The sequence below is a fragment of the Musa acuminata genome, chromosome BXJ2-6, assembly GCF_036884655.1.
Source record: "Musa acuminata AAA Group cultivar baxijiao chromosome BXJ2-6, Cavendish_Baxijiao_AAA, whole genome shotgun sequence".
NCBI lineage: Eukaryota > Viridiplantae > Streptophyta > Magnoliopsida > Zingiberales > Musaceae > Musa > Musa acuminata.
The window spans coordinates 4,182,312-4,199,162 of NC_088343.1; the positions used below are offsets into that span (position 1 = coordinate 4,182,312).

A 16,851-nucleotide genomic window follows, 5' to 3' on the forward strand; every position below is an offset into this window, starting at 1 on the left:
TTAGGCAATAACTCTATGCATTTTTCTTTGTTATTTCTTTCTTATTGCCCTTGTATGATTATTCCTATTTTTCTTTTCTTTTTTTGTAAATCATTCCAAATTTGAAGGGGAAAAAAATTCACATGTAACACTTACATGACATGAGGAGTCCAAAGTTATGACTCTTTAATGAAGTATAGCCTTTTGTATTTGGACCTGCTTGATGCCCTTTAAATGAGCACAACTGTTTGAAGACATTTAAGTTTAATGTAGTTTAGCCTTACATGAAGATATTGAGAGGACAAAATTAATCAGAAAAAAATATTTAGGACCACCATCTGCAGATGTCTTAATGATAATCAGAAAAATATTTAAGTTTAATGAAGGATAATGAGTTATTGATCATCTTTTAATGGGATCCTCATAAAAGTTAAATTATGATTGTTACGATAATCAAGGCTTTAAATTTCGATTTGATGCTAATTATAGTTTTCGATGAAGTTGGCATGAAACTGTTATATCAAAGTGTATGTTGATACATCATTAACTAAAATAATAAAAATAATATCTCTGGATATTGGACTATATATTCTAATATCACTGCTTGATTGAACTGGTAAATACCAGTTGATATATATTGGTCCAATAAATATGATCTTTATTTAGAGAGATTCCATGGTTCAATCACTGCTAATTATGAGCAATCTGAATTGGATGCCTGAGCAGGTGATGTGTTGCATCCACTTTCATTGGTCTAACATTGAAGCCCTGAGGGTTTGGTTGAAAGGCATTGCTGACTTTGCAAGGTCATCCCTGAAAGCAACTACAAGTATGACGGACAGCCCCATTTATTGCCCAAGTCCTTCAAAGTCTCTTGTTTCACATAGAGCCACTTGTTCAGTCTATTGATGCTATTGTTTCATTAGTTGAAAAGTCTACAAGCTGTGCCAAAGACTTCTTAGTGATGAAGTCTAGTGGCCAGTTTTCTTTGAAGTTTCAGCCACTAGTGTTATAGTCAAAAGTTTTTGTTCTTTTTGCCTATCAATCTGACTTTATGGACATAGATTGACAATAGGTTGCTCACATGATCATATGAGCAAATTGGCATCCTTGAATTGATATCCTTCAAATCCAAAAGAAGACCATTTCATAATAAAATGTGTCCCAGTGTGCCCTCTCTGCACAGGAATTATGATCAGTGAAAGTCAACATCAAAGAAACAAAAGTATTTAATTGCACTGATGAAGCTGCACCCTTCTATGTATGGAAGGCATCTTCTCAAGCTGCGCAAATCAGTAAACACCAAACAATAAACAAGCAAGAAGATTGCTGTTGGATCCTGTTCAGATCCATCATTGAGGCCTGCTGTCAAAATGCAATGAATGTGGACAGGTTTGGACTCTTCTTCCTCTTTCTAAGTTCTGTGTGATGTTCCTGATCACTCATTGCCACTAGTTGAGGAGGTATAAGATGGTAGGCTGGTAGCAACCGATAAGAGAGGAAAAAAGAAACAACTGGGTTGACTCAGTTAGGGTCTTCCAACCCTTTACATACATCTTAGATATGATGATTATTGTAGGGGTGAAGCCTCTCCTCACTCTTGATGGGAATCTTGGAGATACTGGAGGATCTGAGGATGAAACCAAGGAAGAAAAGAGGAGAAAAAAGCAACATTGGGTGGTGGAGAGAAGTAGTTTAGGGGACCTTCAGCAGTGGCTCCTGTTTGGAAAGGTGTTTTCTTTTTGTCATTCAATCTTCTTTTTGGTTTCTTTCTTGTGTTCCCATTTATTTACTTTTTTCATAGCATATGTGAATGCTAAAAGGTCCACTTCCAAGATGAAAGGGAATCAAGGGAGCTTTTCCCTTGTGGCACTGATGCTGCCTCTTTGGTTTGTGGATTCTTTTGGTGGCTTCTGATACTTGGTCTCTAAAGTAGCATTTGTATGCTGTTCTGACCTAAAACAGGCTTGTACTTCTTCTGGTGCATGATTTGTGTTCTGATCTAGTTGAAGTTCATTCTGGACTCATTCCATGGTGGTGGTTTCTTCTGTTCCTTGTGCATCATTCCTTGATCCCTGTTAAATGGGTTACAGAGTATATCTATTGAAGCTTTTAATGCAACTATGCTGTAATTTTTTTTTCTAACCAATGACGTGCTCCATTGACTGAAAATGTTCTGAAGCATTGAGATGCATAATTCAAACACCTCCTCAGCCTTCCTTTTCCTTTTGTACTACATCTGACTTCTGAAAGTGACACAATTCCAGTTTGTTCTCCCAAGATTTGCCCACATTATTAGATTTACTTAGTGGACTTCTTTCTGAAGATATCATATGAACCTTCAGAAGTGCCTGGCAAAGAAATTTTTGAAGACCCCTCTGCAGATCTCTTATATATTGTTATAACATGAATCATGTTTCAATCATGATAACCCTAAAGAAGTATAATGCCACCCAATATCTTGATCTCTATATGTATGTATGATGTAGATTAACTGACTTGGATGAGTAGTTTGACCAGGACTAGTATCGGATGCTTTCAAGGAGGAATTAACTGTTCATGATAAAATAATCTCTTACTAATGTTATTTCACTATCTTGAATGTGGTTTATACTTTATACCAGGATATCTTGCTCAGTCCTATATATGGACAATTGGACATCAACTAGTTCTCATGAGAATTAAGTCCTTGGTCTTTTGCCAATTGTAGATGCCGTGTTAGCTTCTTTGATCCCAATCTCTGATCTGTTTATATTTATTATGTTCATGCTAATGTATGCTATCTTCCGGAGGGAAAGAAAAAGTTAGGAATAAATGTTTTAAGTTACATTTTTGTACCTTTCTTCTAGGTCTGGTCATTGGCACATATTTGTCTTCATGTCTTTTGCTAGTTGAACATGTTGGATTGATACATTTTGGCTTGTTTGCTTGGACAGCAACTGATAAAAGTGATTCAACCTGTAGTGTCTGTCTTGATTCTTTCTGTGCTAACTGCTGAAATGTCAACAACTACTACGTTGATTTCTAAGAAGTCCTTGTGTTTGCAGGCTAAAAGTTGCTGCCCCCCAAATCCAGCAATCCTGCTTCTTTAGTTAAACAAGCCAATGATGGCGCACTCTGTCTCTGATGAAGTTGAGAGCAAGGATATTGAGATGGCCAATCATTCTTCCTCCCACAGGCAGACCGAAAATCACAAATCTGTGCACAAGGTGGGACTGCCACCTCGGAGGAACTTCATCGGAGAATTCTCTGAAACGTTAAAGGAAACATTCTTCTCAGATGATCCTCTACGGCCTTACAAGGACCAGCCTAGATCAAGACAGCTGGTGCTGGGCCTTCGGTTCTTGTTTCCAGTCCTTGAGTGGGGAAGAAGCTACAATCTTAGTAAGTTCAAAGGAGATGTTATTGCTGGATTGACAATTGCTAGTCTTTGTATCCCTCAGGTATTCATCCCTAATAGCACAATTAAATGAATTCGTTCCTATGTTAGACTAAATTACTGAAACCTGATATTTTCTAAACCAGGACATAGGATATGCTAAGCTTGCCAACATGGATGCAAAATATGGGCTATGTGAGTTCAGTTATACTGCTTTGGATAATCAGAATTAAAGTTTTATTTCTTTGTTATGAGCAATTGTTGCTTTTTCTCTTTTGCAGATTCCAGTTTTGTTCCACCACTAATTTATGCAGTGATGGGTAGCTCAAGGGACATTGCTATTGGACCAGTTGCAGTTGTGTCTCTCTTGCTTGGAACCCTTCTTCAGAATGAAGTAGATCCTGAGAAAAATAAGGAGGATTACCGGCGGCTTGCATTCACAGCAACTTTCTTCGCCGGTGTCACTCAAGCAGCACTCGGATTTCTGAGGTAAATGCTCCTTATAGTTATTGCAATTGGTGTTTTAGATATGGAAATGTAACTTTATATTATCTGATATCACAGATTAGGCTTTCTCATCGAATTCCTCTCTCATGCTGCAATTGTTGGGTTTATGGGCGGGGCTGCCATTACAATTGCTCTCCAGCAGCTAAAAGGATTTCTTGGAATCAAGAACTTTACCAAGAACACAGATATCATTTCAGTTATGAAATCTGTTTGGGGTTCAGTCCATCATGGGGTAAAGCTACTAACTCTCGGTTTATTATGTCTTAGGATGGGGCTTCTTTGCTGAATCTTACTCGATTTTGTTAATTTTGCAGTGGAACTGGGAGACGATATTGATAGGGACAATGTTTTTGGCATTTCTTCTTTCTGCAAAGTACATTGTATGTGCTTAATTCTCATTTGAAGAAGCTTTCAAGAACAAGACTTGTATATTTAATTTACCTCTTCTAGTGATACTGTTCAAATTCTACAGGGAAAGAAAAATAGGAAATTTTTCTGGGTTCCTGCAATTGCGCCACTTATATCAGTTATCCTATCCACATTTTTCGTGTACGTCACCCGGGCTGATAAGCATGGTGTCCAGATTGTAAGTTCTCAGCTATCAGTTATCTGTTTGAATTAAAACTAAACTTTCATTAAATTTGATGACCAAAACTGGTTCTGTTATTGATCTATGAAAGGTGAAAAAGATAGATAGGGGACTCAACCCATCATCTGTTAGTCAGATTCACTTCAGTGGTTCTTATGCCGCAAAAGGATTCAGAATTGGATTGGTTGCTGGATTGATAGCTCTGACAGTACTTAACCTCTAAACTCAAGTCCATCTTTCTCGAAGAAATCTATTTTTGAACTACTTGTAACAAATAGGGTAAATCTGTAGGAAGCAATAGCAATTGGAAGAACATTTGCTTCCATGAAGGAATATCAATTGGATGGAAACAAGGAAATGGTTGCTATAGGAACCATGAACATAGTTGGTTCAATGACATCTTGCTATGTAGCAACAGGTAAACATATAAGATCAATGCTTGAAGGAGTTATTTCTGAATCAGAGAATCACCATGAACATTAAATACTTGAAAACATGTATTTGGTTGCAGGTTCCTTTTCACGTTCGGCTGTCAATTTCATGGCTGGCTGTCAAACATCTGTGTCCAATATTGTCATGTCCATGGTAGTGATGCTTACCTTGCTAGTGATCACACCCCTCTTCAAGTACACCCCGAACGCGATACTCTCCTCAATCATTATTTCAGCTGTGATCAGTCTTATCGATTATGAAGCAGCATTTCTTATCTGGAAGGTTGACAAGCTCGACTTTATTGCATGTATGGGAGCCTTTTTTGGTGTAGTTTTTGTAGATGTTGAAATTGGCCTCTTGATTGCTGTAAGAACCTCGATTGCTTGTTTCCCTCTTTTCGAACTGCTGAAAGGTTCCTTTTTGTGTTTGCTGATATCAATTGCCATGGATTTCTTTTTCTCTCCTGCACAAATAGGTTTCTATATCGCTTGCGAAGGTCCTTCTGCAAGTAACAAGGCCAAGAACAGCTTTACTCGGGAATCTTCCTTCGACAATGGTATACCGAAACATCGTACAATACCCAGAGGCAACCAAGGTTCCAGGAGTTTTGATAGTGAGAGTTGACTCTGCTATCTACTTCACAAACTCTAACTATGTCAAGGAGAGGTAAATCTTTATAACTCAGATGTTACTAATTATAGTTGCTAATTCAGATTGGTAGCACATCTTTAAGCTAGAATAGCATGAAGAACCCACAGATCTCAGTTGGACATAGTTTAACTGTACATTAGGACCCAACGGCAAAGTGAATAAATGTCAGGACTTTTACTAAACTCACTAGAAGTCATTCTAATGAGTTCAGTACATAAATCTGAGGAACACATTGACTGAACCCAGGAACATCACCAGGCCAATTTTCTTTGATTCTTAAAATTTGTGTGTTTACTTTTTACTTTAAAACTGGATTACTAGAATCTATCATTGCAATGGTTGTTCACCTATTGCAGGATCCTGAGATGGTTAAGAGATGAAGAAGAGCAACTGAGAGCAAAAAATCTACCCCAAATAAATTTCTTGATAGTCGAAATGTCGCGTGAGGAGCCCCTTACATTTATTTCTCATTCTTATTGTACAATCTTGATCTGATATTTACGACATTGATCTTTTCGCTGCCTGATTGTATGTGCAGCTGTGACAGACATCGACACAAGTGGCATCCATGCCTTTGAAGAACTGTATAGGAGCCTCCAAAAACATGAAATCCAGGTTAGTACCTTATACAACAGCCGAAATAGCATTGATAACACTGTTGTTTCAAAAGAAAATGGAAGATCAGTAAAGCTTACAAGTATTTACGTCTTTTCTTCAGCTTGTTCTTGCAAATCCCGGCCCAGTGGTGATTCAGAAGCTCCATTTAGCCAAGTTCACAGAGCTCATAGGCCATGACAAGATATTCCTTTCGGTTGGAGAAGCTGTGATGACTTGTACTTCAAAGGCAAGGGAAGATTCATAAGGTAGACATGTCACCTACAATTAGCACATATCATGTGAGTTTTCGTGGAGAGGGTGTCACTTAGTGTTTCAGGTTCTGGAACACAGAACAGAGAGAAGGATTTATGTGTAAAGGTTCATTCTCAGATGAACTGAAGAGGTAACTACAAGAGCTTATGTTTCATCTAAAATAAAAGGAGCAGTAACCAGAAAGAGCTTATACAAAGGAGTTGCCGCTGATTGTGTACTACCTCATTTTTTTGAATCTGATGAAATGAACCTGAAGCTATGTCTTCAGTCTCCCTCAAGAAATGTTGGATGAATAAGAATGAGAATGATAGCTGTAGCATTATGAAAGCATTATACCATAGATAAGAGGTGAAGGAAGTGGAGTCAGGGAGCAGGTGAATGTTGTGGATAGCTTGAATTATTGAGGTGGGGTTGAGGACTTGTTCATGTTGTCCACTGCAAATTTTATATGCTGATGAATTAAATTACTGGGTTGCAGTGACATGCATTGAATCTATAAAATTGTTTTCACTCTGGAGGTGGATGTTGCTGTCGATCAGACATTATAAGCCCTTTAATAGTGTATAAATAATTCTTCTTTCCACTTGGCTGACAACAGATAAGTAATATGAGTAAAGTGAAATGCATCAGTGGAAACCTTTGACTTGCTACCAATGTTTTGTGCAACAGATCTCACAAACTTGCATGAATAGACTAATATCAGTCACTTGTTTTGCCATTTGTTAGTGCTATTCACTGTGTCACCATATGAATGGATAGAATTTATTTTTCTTGATGTGCTGATAACAGTTTTCATTTGTAAATTAGCTTTATGTGGCACAAAACAGAAATGGGATTGCAAAAGTCAGAGAGGTTTGACATTTTAGCACTTTAGACTTTATATCAGATGTTGACTCATGACAGAAATAACCAAGTTCTTATCTAACAGAGAAAAATCTAATTCAATTCTTGGTAGTCTACCAACTGGAACAATTTTTTCCTCTATTCAAGAACTCAGATGAAGCCTTATAATTAGCTTCTGTTCTTAGATTGGCATCCAAAAAAAAAGATCATAATTAATCTCTGGTCCATTTAAGCTTTCTATGATGTAAATCTTATCGATATCTTGACATTTAATATGATGATGAGCAGGTAGTCACCATTGCCAAAAGTTCTGAGGATTATATTACACCTTCACTTTTTTTTTTATGGTGGATAATGATGCAGACACTCACATGCTTATTGTTTTAGAGAATTAGAAGACATGTAAGCTTGTGAATGGAGTCCACCTAAGACTCCTAGGAGTTCATGAAATCATGCTGAATCCAAGTAATATCTGAATACTTTCTTTCTTAGGGAAACAGGACCTTAAAAGTCTCTTCCTCATCTTGGATCAACTCAGAGATTCTTTATCAGTGGAGGAAGAATGTTCTCATCTCTGTTCTAAAGATGTCAAAGTGGATGATTGAGTTGTTACACAACAGAAAAATCACATGAAACTTATATGAATAGTATTCCATGATTGAGACAGACAATTACATAAAATTCCAAGAAATTGTTTCATTAATGTTTTCTATGTATCAACTAGCAGAATTGTTGAACTCTGCATTCAGATCTGAGATGTGAAGATCAACAATTCCAATCAGGAGAAATCAAAATACCATGCCTGTAATTACTGGAGCAATTTGACGCTTCAAACCCAATCAAAACACCTCTGTAAAGGAACAAAAAACCCAAACTTTTGAAGATGATGATCCTGGGTTGGACAAGAACAAGGTCACTGATACAAGAGGTGCAATCACAAAACTTGGAGAAATGAAGGCACCTCCTCAGGATCAAGAGTCACTTGGCCTTTGAAGTTGGCAGAAGACTATTTAGGCATCAGTCTTTCCACCCATCCACAGCCCATAGGAACTCAAAAGCCATTAGAAGAACCACCAAAAGCACACCTTTTACACATTCTAAGAAGGCAAAGTGGCTTGCTTACATACTATTTAAGCATTCCTTTTACAGTCAGTCATCTCCGTCCTCCATAAATTCCTCTCTCTCTTCCATTCTGCTGCTTCAGCCCATAGGAACTTGAGAGCCATTAGAAAAACCACCAAAAGCACACCTTATTTAAGCACTCCTTTTACGGTCAGTCATCTCCATCCTCCATTAATTCCTCTCTCTCTCTCTCTTCTCCTGTTTCAGCTATGTCTCGATCCTACGAACGTCTGCACCTTAAATGTGAACTAACCAACATCAAATTGACCAAACTCAACAGCCCTGACTTCGTCGGAAACCTCTTCATAAGATGCTACGTAAATGCCGGTGGTGGGCGGAGGATCATGATCGACTCCTGCGACGTGCCACCAACCGGCGATCCGACGTGGGATAGGATGGCTTCGGTGGAGTGCAGTGGGTCCTCCCGCCACGTGCGTGACCTCCTCGAGCGGCACGGCATCGTGTTCGAGCTACGAGGACGCAGAAGCGATCGGAGGCAAGCGGCTGAGGCAGCCTCGTGCTCCGAGCTCCTGGGCACAGCCGAGGTTCCTTGGCGTGACATCTGTGGACCGACTGACACGTCGGTGCACAGACATGTCAGTCTCGTCATGGCGGGCGGCGCGCACGTCGGTGACACGCCGCCGGAGGTGGCGGTCTACATGGCGGTTCGAGTGTCCAAGGTGGGGAAGGTTGGCAAGAGGATGGAATGGGAGGAGGGATGTGAATGGAGTGTGGGTGAGGAGGACGTGTTTGCTGCTGCTGCTGCTGCAGTTGTGGATGATGCATTCTAGCTAATCCTTGTTCACGACAAGCACTGCTCGACAGTGCTCTTAATGCAAGTCATCTCTTTTGTTGTACTATTTCCTTTCACATAAGCCAACAAAAGAAATGCTAACTTAATCTCTCATCACACAACAACTGATGCTTCTGAAACATCAAAGCACAAGAAGTGACAACAACAATGAGGATCTTAAGCTCCCCAGGGAATGATACTCTCATGAAACTATGTTCTATCCATAGTTTGGATCTTCCTCTACTTGTACTCATCTTAATTTTTCTCTTTATCACATGTTTTTTCCTAGAAATCCAATATATATCATATCATTTCATATCTATGTACAAACATTAAATAATAGAAAACAAAAACAAGAACGAAAGAAGAAGCAAAAGCAAATCCAGGGGTTTATTGTTGTCGTTTCACCTCCGAAGATATAGTATAAAAAAGGGAAAGCAAAAAGCAAAAAGCAAAAAAACAAAAACAAATCACCCACCTACCCACCCCTTTTATAACGCCTTCTCCCCGACATAACCAATGCTTTCTCATTCCGCCATCTCTCTCTCTGATTGCCTGCTCCTCCTCTCTCCTAGTGCTAACTCTAACCCTAGAAAACCCCTCCCATTCTTGTAGTTTCTCACATCCAGTGGTATCAGTCTCGCGGCGATGCACGAGCTGGAGGTCCGTTTCCACGGTTCCATACACCCCAGGATCTGCATCCCGGACGAGGCCTCGGATCCGCCGCCTCTCTTCGCCGCCGGAGGCTGCCTCTTTCTCGAGCCCTATGCGTCCGAATCTCTGGTTCGATCGCGGTGTTCCCGCGGAAAGGCGGTCCCTTTGGGCGGAATCAGGTGGGAAGGGGCTGGCGTGGTGAATGGGTTCGTGTCGGTGAGCTTGTCGGTGAAAGGGAGCGAAGGCCTCGTGCGGGAGTCGGTGGAGTTGTTGGGGAAGGTGGAGGAGAGGAGGTCGGAGGCGCCGGCATTGGAGGGGGAGGATGAGAGGAGGTTGGAGACTGTGGCATCGGATGGGAAGGTGGAGGATGGAGTGTTGGTGGTTCTGGGGGAGGAGAAGAAGAACAGGGACAAGAATGGTTGGTTGCAGGAGGAAAGAACCGGTGTGATGAACACCACCAAGCATCTTTGGGCTGGAGCTGTCGCTGCAATGGTTTCGAGGTAACGAAGAGCATCATCTTTATTGATTCCTCTTTTCAATTGATTTGAGGGAATGCATCTTCATACTTCAATAAAATGATATTGCTCACGGATCGTATGAGTTCCATAGGCTACTCCTTTTTTATCCCTAAAAAATGTTCTTTTATTTGTGGTGATTATCCATATGTCTCTGTTGTGTTTGGACTTTTTTTTCTATAGGAATAACTGAGCTAAACAATGTAACATAGCATATTTTAACAGGCCAAAATGAGAAACATGTTCCTTATGGAAAGAGCTGTAGCTGACACTTAGTGGTGGTAAATAATCCGTAGCCTTTGTAGTTTAATTCCTAACAAATAAATCATATTTAATTCTCAACCAACAATAGTGTGATTCAGTTAAAAACCACATGTGTTTTGTTTACCCCAAGTGGTATATGAATTCCTTTGGAGTATTTGAATTTTTAAACCCGAAAACGTTAAGTGACTTGGATCACCCTGAGATTCTTTACATTATTGGTTGATGAAATTAATCTTTTGGAAGTTGGGGATTCAAATAAGGATCCTTGAATTGTGTTTTTCATTGCATGAAAATAGTGTTATCACATTTCTAACATGGCCAGAGGATTATGACTTCACCGAGGATTAACAACTAGTCAACCTACTGGGAGATACGATCAAAACTGTTTAGATAATTCATTCGACTTATGAGTGAGCCAATCAACAAAGTGGAATTTGTGAAAGATTAGTACAAAAATATTGATGTAGCACCCAATGTTAGGTCCCATACAAGACACGACAGGAGGTTCATATTGTGCTGAATTCTTTGACTGATATTAGGTGTCATACAAAGTGGAATAATGCATGGACAACTAAAAGCTTCTTGTCGTATTTATGAAAAAGAACTGAAGGTTTTGTTCAACGAAAACTTTGTTGACAAACTGTGCCAAAAAATACATTAGTAGGATTCATTTGCTTGACATGGATATCACAAACCTCACATCTTATTGATGCCTGTTCAAGGAAAGTCAATTTGCTTCTTGTTGTCCCATTTCCTCTGCTAATTTGTTGAGAATTTTTGTGAATTTGGTGATTTCTTGATTATATTTATGTGAAAATTGATAAGCTTTTCTTACCCTACATGAAGGTTTCAAATGTTCTTATAAAAAGATAATTAGAATGTCAACTTGTTTAGAATCATCTCAAGATTTGAGATTTAACATAATAACAAGCAACATATTCAGTCTCTAATAGTAGAAGCCAATCTAAATTTGCTTAACTATTTTTTCCCCCTTAATCTTGCTTGCTAATCTCTGAGTAGCATCAGCTTGTTACAACATCTCCTGAAAATGAACTTCTGGTGTATCAGAACTTTTGTTGCTCCTCTTGAGAGGCTAAAATTGGAGTATATGGTTCGTGGTGAACAGAGCAATCTATTTGCCCTCATTAACAAAATTGCAACCACCCAAGGTTTGAAGGGCTTCTGGAAAGGAAACATGGTCAACATTCTTCGTACTGCTCCTTTTAAGGCAATTAACTTCTACGCATATGACACATATAGAAAGCAGCTACTTGAATTATCTGGAAATGAAGAGACCACAAACTTTGAGCGGTTCGTTGCTGGTGCTGCAGCTGGCATTACAGCAACTATTCTTTGCATACCAATGGACACAGTATGTCATTGAGTTCTTCTTAAATTTAAAATAAGTATCACAATATGCTCTGGTTTTCTGGGAGTAATTGCACCAAGCTATTGGAGATAGAAATCACTTACTATTCAGTTTCTGAGAAAGTTATAAGAGATGTGCTTTATAAGATCTAATTTCTCTCCTCTGATGGTTTTTAGTGCTTTCTCTGTGATGCCTACTTCTGATATCTGAGTTCTGAATTTTCAGATTCGAACGAAGATTGTAGCTCCTGGAGGTGAAGCCTTTGGTGGTGTTATAGGTGTTTGTCGGCACATGGTTCAAACAGAAGGATTCTTTTCTCTTTATAAGGGACTTGTTCCATCTCTCATTAGCATGGCACCTTCAGGTGCAGTTTTTTATGGTGTCTATGATATAATGAAGGCAGCTTATCTGCATTCACCGGAAGGGAGGAAGAGGTTGGCTTTAATGACACAACAGGGTGAAGAAGTGAATGCATTGGATCAACTAGAGCTGGGATCCACAAGGACATTGTTGTATGGGGCCATCGCTGGTGCTTGTGCTGAAGCTGCCACATATCCCTTTGAAGTGGTCAGGCGACAATTGCAGATGCAGGTTCGAGCAAACAAATTGAATGCTTTGGCAACATTTATGAAGATAGTTGAGCAAGGTGGCATCCCTGCACTGTATGCTGGCGTGATTCCCAGCTTGTTACAGGTACTCGTACTGTGTATTTTCAGAATCTTCTCATTGTTTTCCGTATCAATCTGTGATAAGGTATTATTTTCAGAATCTTCTCATTGTTTTCCCAGGTCCTGCCATCTGCTTCCATTAGCTACTTCATATATGAGATTATGAAGATATTGCTGAAGGTGGAGTGAGTAAGTACTAACTCAATCGCTCATCACAATTTAAAGCATTTGGGGTGACTATTTCTTTTTTCCCCTCTCTGTCCTCTTCTTTTATTACTCTTTTTCTCTAATGGACCATAAATGAGACATTACCTTGGCAAGATATAGTTCACCCTGGAATCAAATTGTTTACCCTCCTGTATTCCAAGGAGGGGCATTCAGACTCTTTTACATTCTATGGAGTACAGCAATGGCTTTGGTTTCATAGTATGTTAAAACCTGTCAAGTTTGTCTTCCCCCTCCTTTTGAGTTCATAATTTGTTCCACATCTTCATCTATCATCTGCATGTATTAGCAATGACAATGCTCCTCTGTGGCATATGATGGATTAATGAGTGGTTTGCCCACTTGCCCTCATTTAGCTACAAGCTCTAGTTAAAATTTTTACACGAGTATGCAATTTGGCAATGACAACTTGTATCATGTGGCATCCAGAATTCTTGTTCCAATAACAAGAATGGACATAATAGTTGTTGCACCAATCACCACTAGCTGTAGGCCCATAGTGATCATAATGGTTGTTGATTAATATAGCATAAAATACTTAAATCCCTCGGATGTCATTGTCATTAGCATCCATTATGTACCATAGTGATCATAATGGTTGTTGATTAATAAAGCATCGACCACTAAATTTCGGACCATAGTGGCTGTTGATTAATACTGCATCAAATACTTAAATCCCCCATATATCTCGTTGTATTCTATGATTGCTAATAAGTTATTAAAATATTTAAAATAGAAAAAAAGGCCTATAATCAAAAACTTAAATTTATTGGGACAAGACATAATAAGTAGGAATATATGTAATATTCATAAAGGTTACTAATGTCATTAGGAGTTTGGTTAATGGACAGAGATTAACCACAATTACGTATATGCAATGTGCTGAAGGTAAATTTAGATAAGTAAAAACAAATTTCACTAGTTTTGGATGAAGATGTATGCAATTTTGCCCCCAAAAACACTGAAGTTTTTCCTATAAATTGTTCAAAATAATGGAAGTGAACTCATCTGGCTACTATGCAAATGGATATTTGCAAATAAGCCAACATCTTTCTAACAATATTGTTTGAACTTAAACATTACAGTTAGTTCCCAAATCTTCATTTAGGTTCTGCCAGGAACAGATAAAAGAACACAACAACATGCACTTTCATGACTTGTAAGTATTGCTACATATTACATAATTGCAAAATCGAGAACTCCTTTTAGCAACATCTGTAGACAATATAGTTTGAACATTCCAGATAATTCCCAAACCTTTACCAATTACATCCCATTAAGAGTAATAACAATTTTGCGAGGAGTTGCATGATCCCTATGTTCACAAAGCCATATTCCCTGTAGAAGAACATGAAGTGTTGAATTAGGTGCTCTACTGATAAAAAAAAAGTAGATAAATATCTGCTTCAGACATAGGCACCATAGAATGACAGAAACTGTTCCATATTTTGCCTATACACTCATATGCTCTGCTTTATCAATGATCCACAATACAGAATGTATCATTCATGATGCATCCTTTACTGGTGCTTTAGTAGCGAATTGGATAATATGAGTTTCTAGGATGAGTTGCAACTCCACAGTAAAAGAAATAGGTATTAGAAACTGTATCTCACCTGCCAAGTTCCCATATTTAAACGACCATCAGTAATAGGAATCCTGGATGTAGATGAAGCAGTCTTAGCGGCATACAACTTTGGAAAATTGATGAAATCATTATACAAAATGAACTGAAAACATACGTGAGGGCACAACCAAACATAGATGATTTTATATGTGCCGGCATATCATCAGGTCCTGCAAAATGTCAAATGAATCGAGAATTATTAGATGCTAAGCAAGCTATCAAAAAGTCCCCATCTTACTGCCGGAGAAAACCCACTAGTTGGAGTGATGCCTTGATCACAAACAATAAACATTAGCACTGACCTTACACCAAAAACCAGACCATCCAAAACTAGCTAGATTGGAAGTATCATTTGGTTAGATTTGTTCATATGGGAGCCCTGTTTGAGCGAGAGATGATGTTGTGCATGATACTTGATCCAAGAATGAGATAACAAAGTTACTACAGTTGGACAGGCCTTGTTCTCATCTTTCATTTTACTTGACTTGGACATACATTTACTTCCATTTTCCATTGTAGTAAAGGCTCATGATCCTACTTGGAATCACTTAAGAATGGGTTTCAGACTTTGTCCGACAGGACCTTGATCCAAGACAAGAGATCAGGTTTGCTTTCACTAAAGAAGTTATCTACATAAATTCTAAACCAATTAAAATAGGCAAATGTTGCCCAGGTAATTCTCCCAAGTGCTAGATCACTCAAGGAATAGTACAGATTCTCTCTGCTTCTCTAAAACTGAGAAAACATTGTTCAATCAATGATCAATGGACCTTGAAGGTTGCTTCCCTTGAAGAACAGCAGAATCACCTCTTGCCATCCTAAAACAGACAAATAATATGCCCAATTAATGGCCCTATGGCTGTTCTTTAAGAAGAGATAGAGATCTCTATATTATCAACAAGTCATAAGGCCTTTTGTCAATGGACAACTATCACAGTAATTATTCCCCCAATAGTTTAATCAACAGTCCTTGAAGAGTGGTGAAAAGTAACTCTCCATTAATAGCCTTGATGAGTTCATTACCAGCAAACCAAATTTCAGGTTAGTAAGTGTTTGAAGGATTGAGCAAAACAAAATCGAATAAAAAAGGCTTCACCTCAGAATGGGCATTGCGCATCCCTGAAGAGAAACCATCATCGAAACAAGCAAGCAGTAGGTGAGATAGAATTAGAAGGGTAAGGGGGTGTTCCATGCATTCCTAACCTTCCAGTGTGTGCTTCCAAGGTGCAGAACGTCCCTGAAAACAATCATAAAAGCATCAAATTCACAACATGCATGACAACAATGCGACAGATTTGAAAGACTCACTTGAGGAGTCAATTATACATCACCTCTGGTACAATCCGGTTAAGAAATGTTTCGGTGTCATCCTGTACATCTGAGTCGTAGTTCTCGTTTATGGTGAGAGAAGCACTCGTATGCTGCACTGTAGAGTGCAGACCAGCTTCTGGTTAAGAGAAACACCAGCAAACTGCTACTAAAAAAATAGAGAGACAAATCTACCGAAAGTCTTACTTACAGAAAAGATGAGCAAGGCCGCATTTAAATCCTGATAAATCCTGCTCTATCCCTCTCAAAATCTGATAGAACACCGACGGCACACAATTAACATGATGGGGTGATTGATGCATATTTCTGCATCGATCGCTCAGACGAATTTAATGGGATCAAGATGTAAGTCAGTCTGAGACGATAGTAGTGTTTGATGGAACATCTAACATGGATGATACTTCCGATTTCCATTACAGCAATCTACCAACGCACTTGTAATTACTAAAAATTGTTTCTTTTTTCTCTGATGTGGTTTCCATCAAAAATCCCTTTTTACTAAATTGGCTCAATCAAACGAGGTCAGGACGAGCCCGATGCTATGATGCTACTGCAAGAATCGAGAGAGGACGAGGAAGGGGTATCTCACCTTGGAGGTGATGAGATGGCAGCCGCGCCTATGGGGAGGGATGACGACGGTCTTCTGTGCCCATTTGGCGGCCATGGACTCCGTCGTGGTGGTGGTGCCAAGGGCAGCAGAGGCGGCAACGGGCGGGCCCCTGTGGGATCTCAAACGGGGGACCGAAGGAGAGGCGCTGCTGAAGCGGGGCTTGACGGAGAAGACAACGGCAGCGGCGGCTTGCATCGCTTCTCCAAACAGCAGCAGCAGCAATTGGTGGTGGTGTTGGTAATTTACGTGTGTATATCGTATAACGAGGGGCAGGCGAAGGGCACAGTAAGATTAGGGAGGAACGAAGCGGAGTGCAGGGAAGTTATGGTTCACATGGCTTTACGATTCGTGAAAGCCTTTGTTCTACCACACGATCAAGGACCGAGTTGATATCCTCTTTGTATATATATATATATATATATATA

General features: G+C 39.3%; 4 protein-coding genes and 1 long non-coding RNA gene across 7 annotated transcripts; 3 read left to right on the top strand and 2 right to left on the bottom strand.

Moving 5' to 3' along the window:
* The first annotated feature begins 1,481 nt into the window (after window positions 1-1,481).
* On the top strand, window positions 1,482-6,888 carry LOC103986855 (sulfate transporter 1.3). Its single transcript, XM_009404971.3, has 14 exons — window positions 1,482-1,710; window positions 3,027-3,422; window positions 3,505-3,553; window positions 3,640-3,847; window positions 3,923-4,097; window positions 4,180-4,245; window positions 4,338-4,451; window positions 4,546-4,662; window positions 4,746-4,872; window positions 4,966-5,252; window positions 5,362-5,552; window positions 5,894-5,979; window positions 6,076-6,152; window positions 6,256-6,888. The coding sequence occupies exons 2-14, from the start codon at window positions 3,084-3,086 to the stop codon at window positions 6,397-6,399; spliced, it is 1,980 nt and encodes a 659-aa protein (XP_009403246.2). The 5' UTR covers window positions 1,482-1,710; window positions 3,027-3,083; the 3' UTR covers window positions 6,400-6,888.
* Window positions 5,336-6,786, bottom strand: LOC135614308 (uncharacterized). Its single transcript, XR_010487482.1, has 2 exons — window positions 6,629-6,786; window positions 5,336-6,413 (listed from the first exon to the last, which is right to left on the bottom strand). It is a non-coding gene; the product is annotated as an uncharacterized LOC135614308 (long non-coding RNA).
* A 1,174-nt stretch (window positions 6,889-8,062) lies between the features above and the next one.
* On the top strand, window positions 8,063-9,229 carry LOC103988206 (uncharacterized). Its single transcript, XM_009406761.3, has one exon. The coding sequence runs from the start codon at window positions 8,582-8,584 to the stop codon at window positions 9,161-9,163; it is 582 nt and encodes a 193-aa protein (XP_009405036.2). The 5' UTR covers window positions 8,063-8,581; the 3' UTR covers window positions 9,164-9,229.
* A 463-nt stretch (window positions 9,230-9,692) lies between these two features.
* On the top strand, window positions 9,693-16,630 carry LOC135614309 (probable mitochondrial adenine nucleotide transporter BTL3). 3 transcript variants are annotated; one of them, XM_065111514.1, is made up of 5 exons: window positions 9,693-10,319; window positions 11,667-11,970; window positions 12,193-12,660; window positions 12,756-12,824; window positions 16,343-16,630. In XM_065111514.1, exons 1-4 carry the CDS (start codon window positions 9,814-9,816, stop codon window positions 12,822-12,824), a joined length of 1,347 nt encoding a protein of 448 aa, XP_064967586.1. In that variant the 5' UTR covers window positions 9,693-9,813; the 3' UTR covers window positions 16,343-16,630. The 3 variants fall into 3 exon arrangements, with proteins under 3 accessions (XP_064967586.1, XP_064967585.1, XP_064967584.1); XM_065111513.1 differs by having other exon boundaries at window positions 12,193-12,824; XM_065111512.1 differs by lacking the exon at window positions 16,343-16,630 and having other exon boundaries at window positions 12,193-13,243.
* Window positions 13,986-16,621, bottom strand: LOC135614310 (uncharacterized). Its single transcript, XM_065111515.1, has 7 exons — window positions 16,406-16,621; window positions 16,007-16,067; window positions 15,819-15,913; window positions 15,691-15,724; window positions 14,603-14,657; window positions 14,477-14,519; window positions 13,986-14,198 (listed from the first exon to the last, which is right to left on the bottom strand). The coding sequence occupies exons 1-7, from the start codon at window positions 16,619-16,621 to the stop codon at window positions 14,127-14,129; spliced, it is 576 nt and encodes a 191-aa protein (XP_064967587.1). The 3' UTR covers window positions 13,986-14,126.
* Window positions 16,631-16,851: the final 221 nt, after the last annotated feature.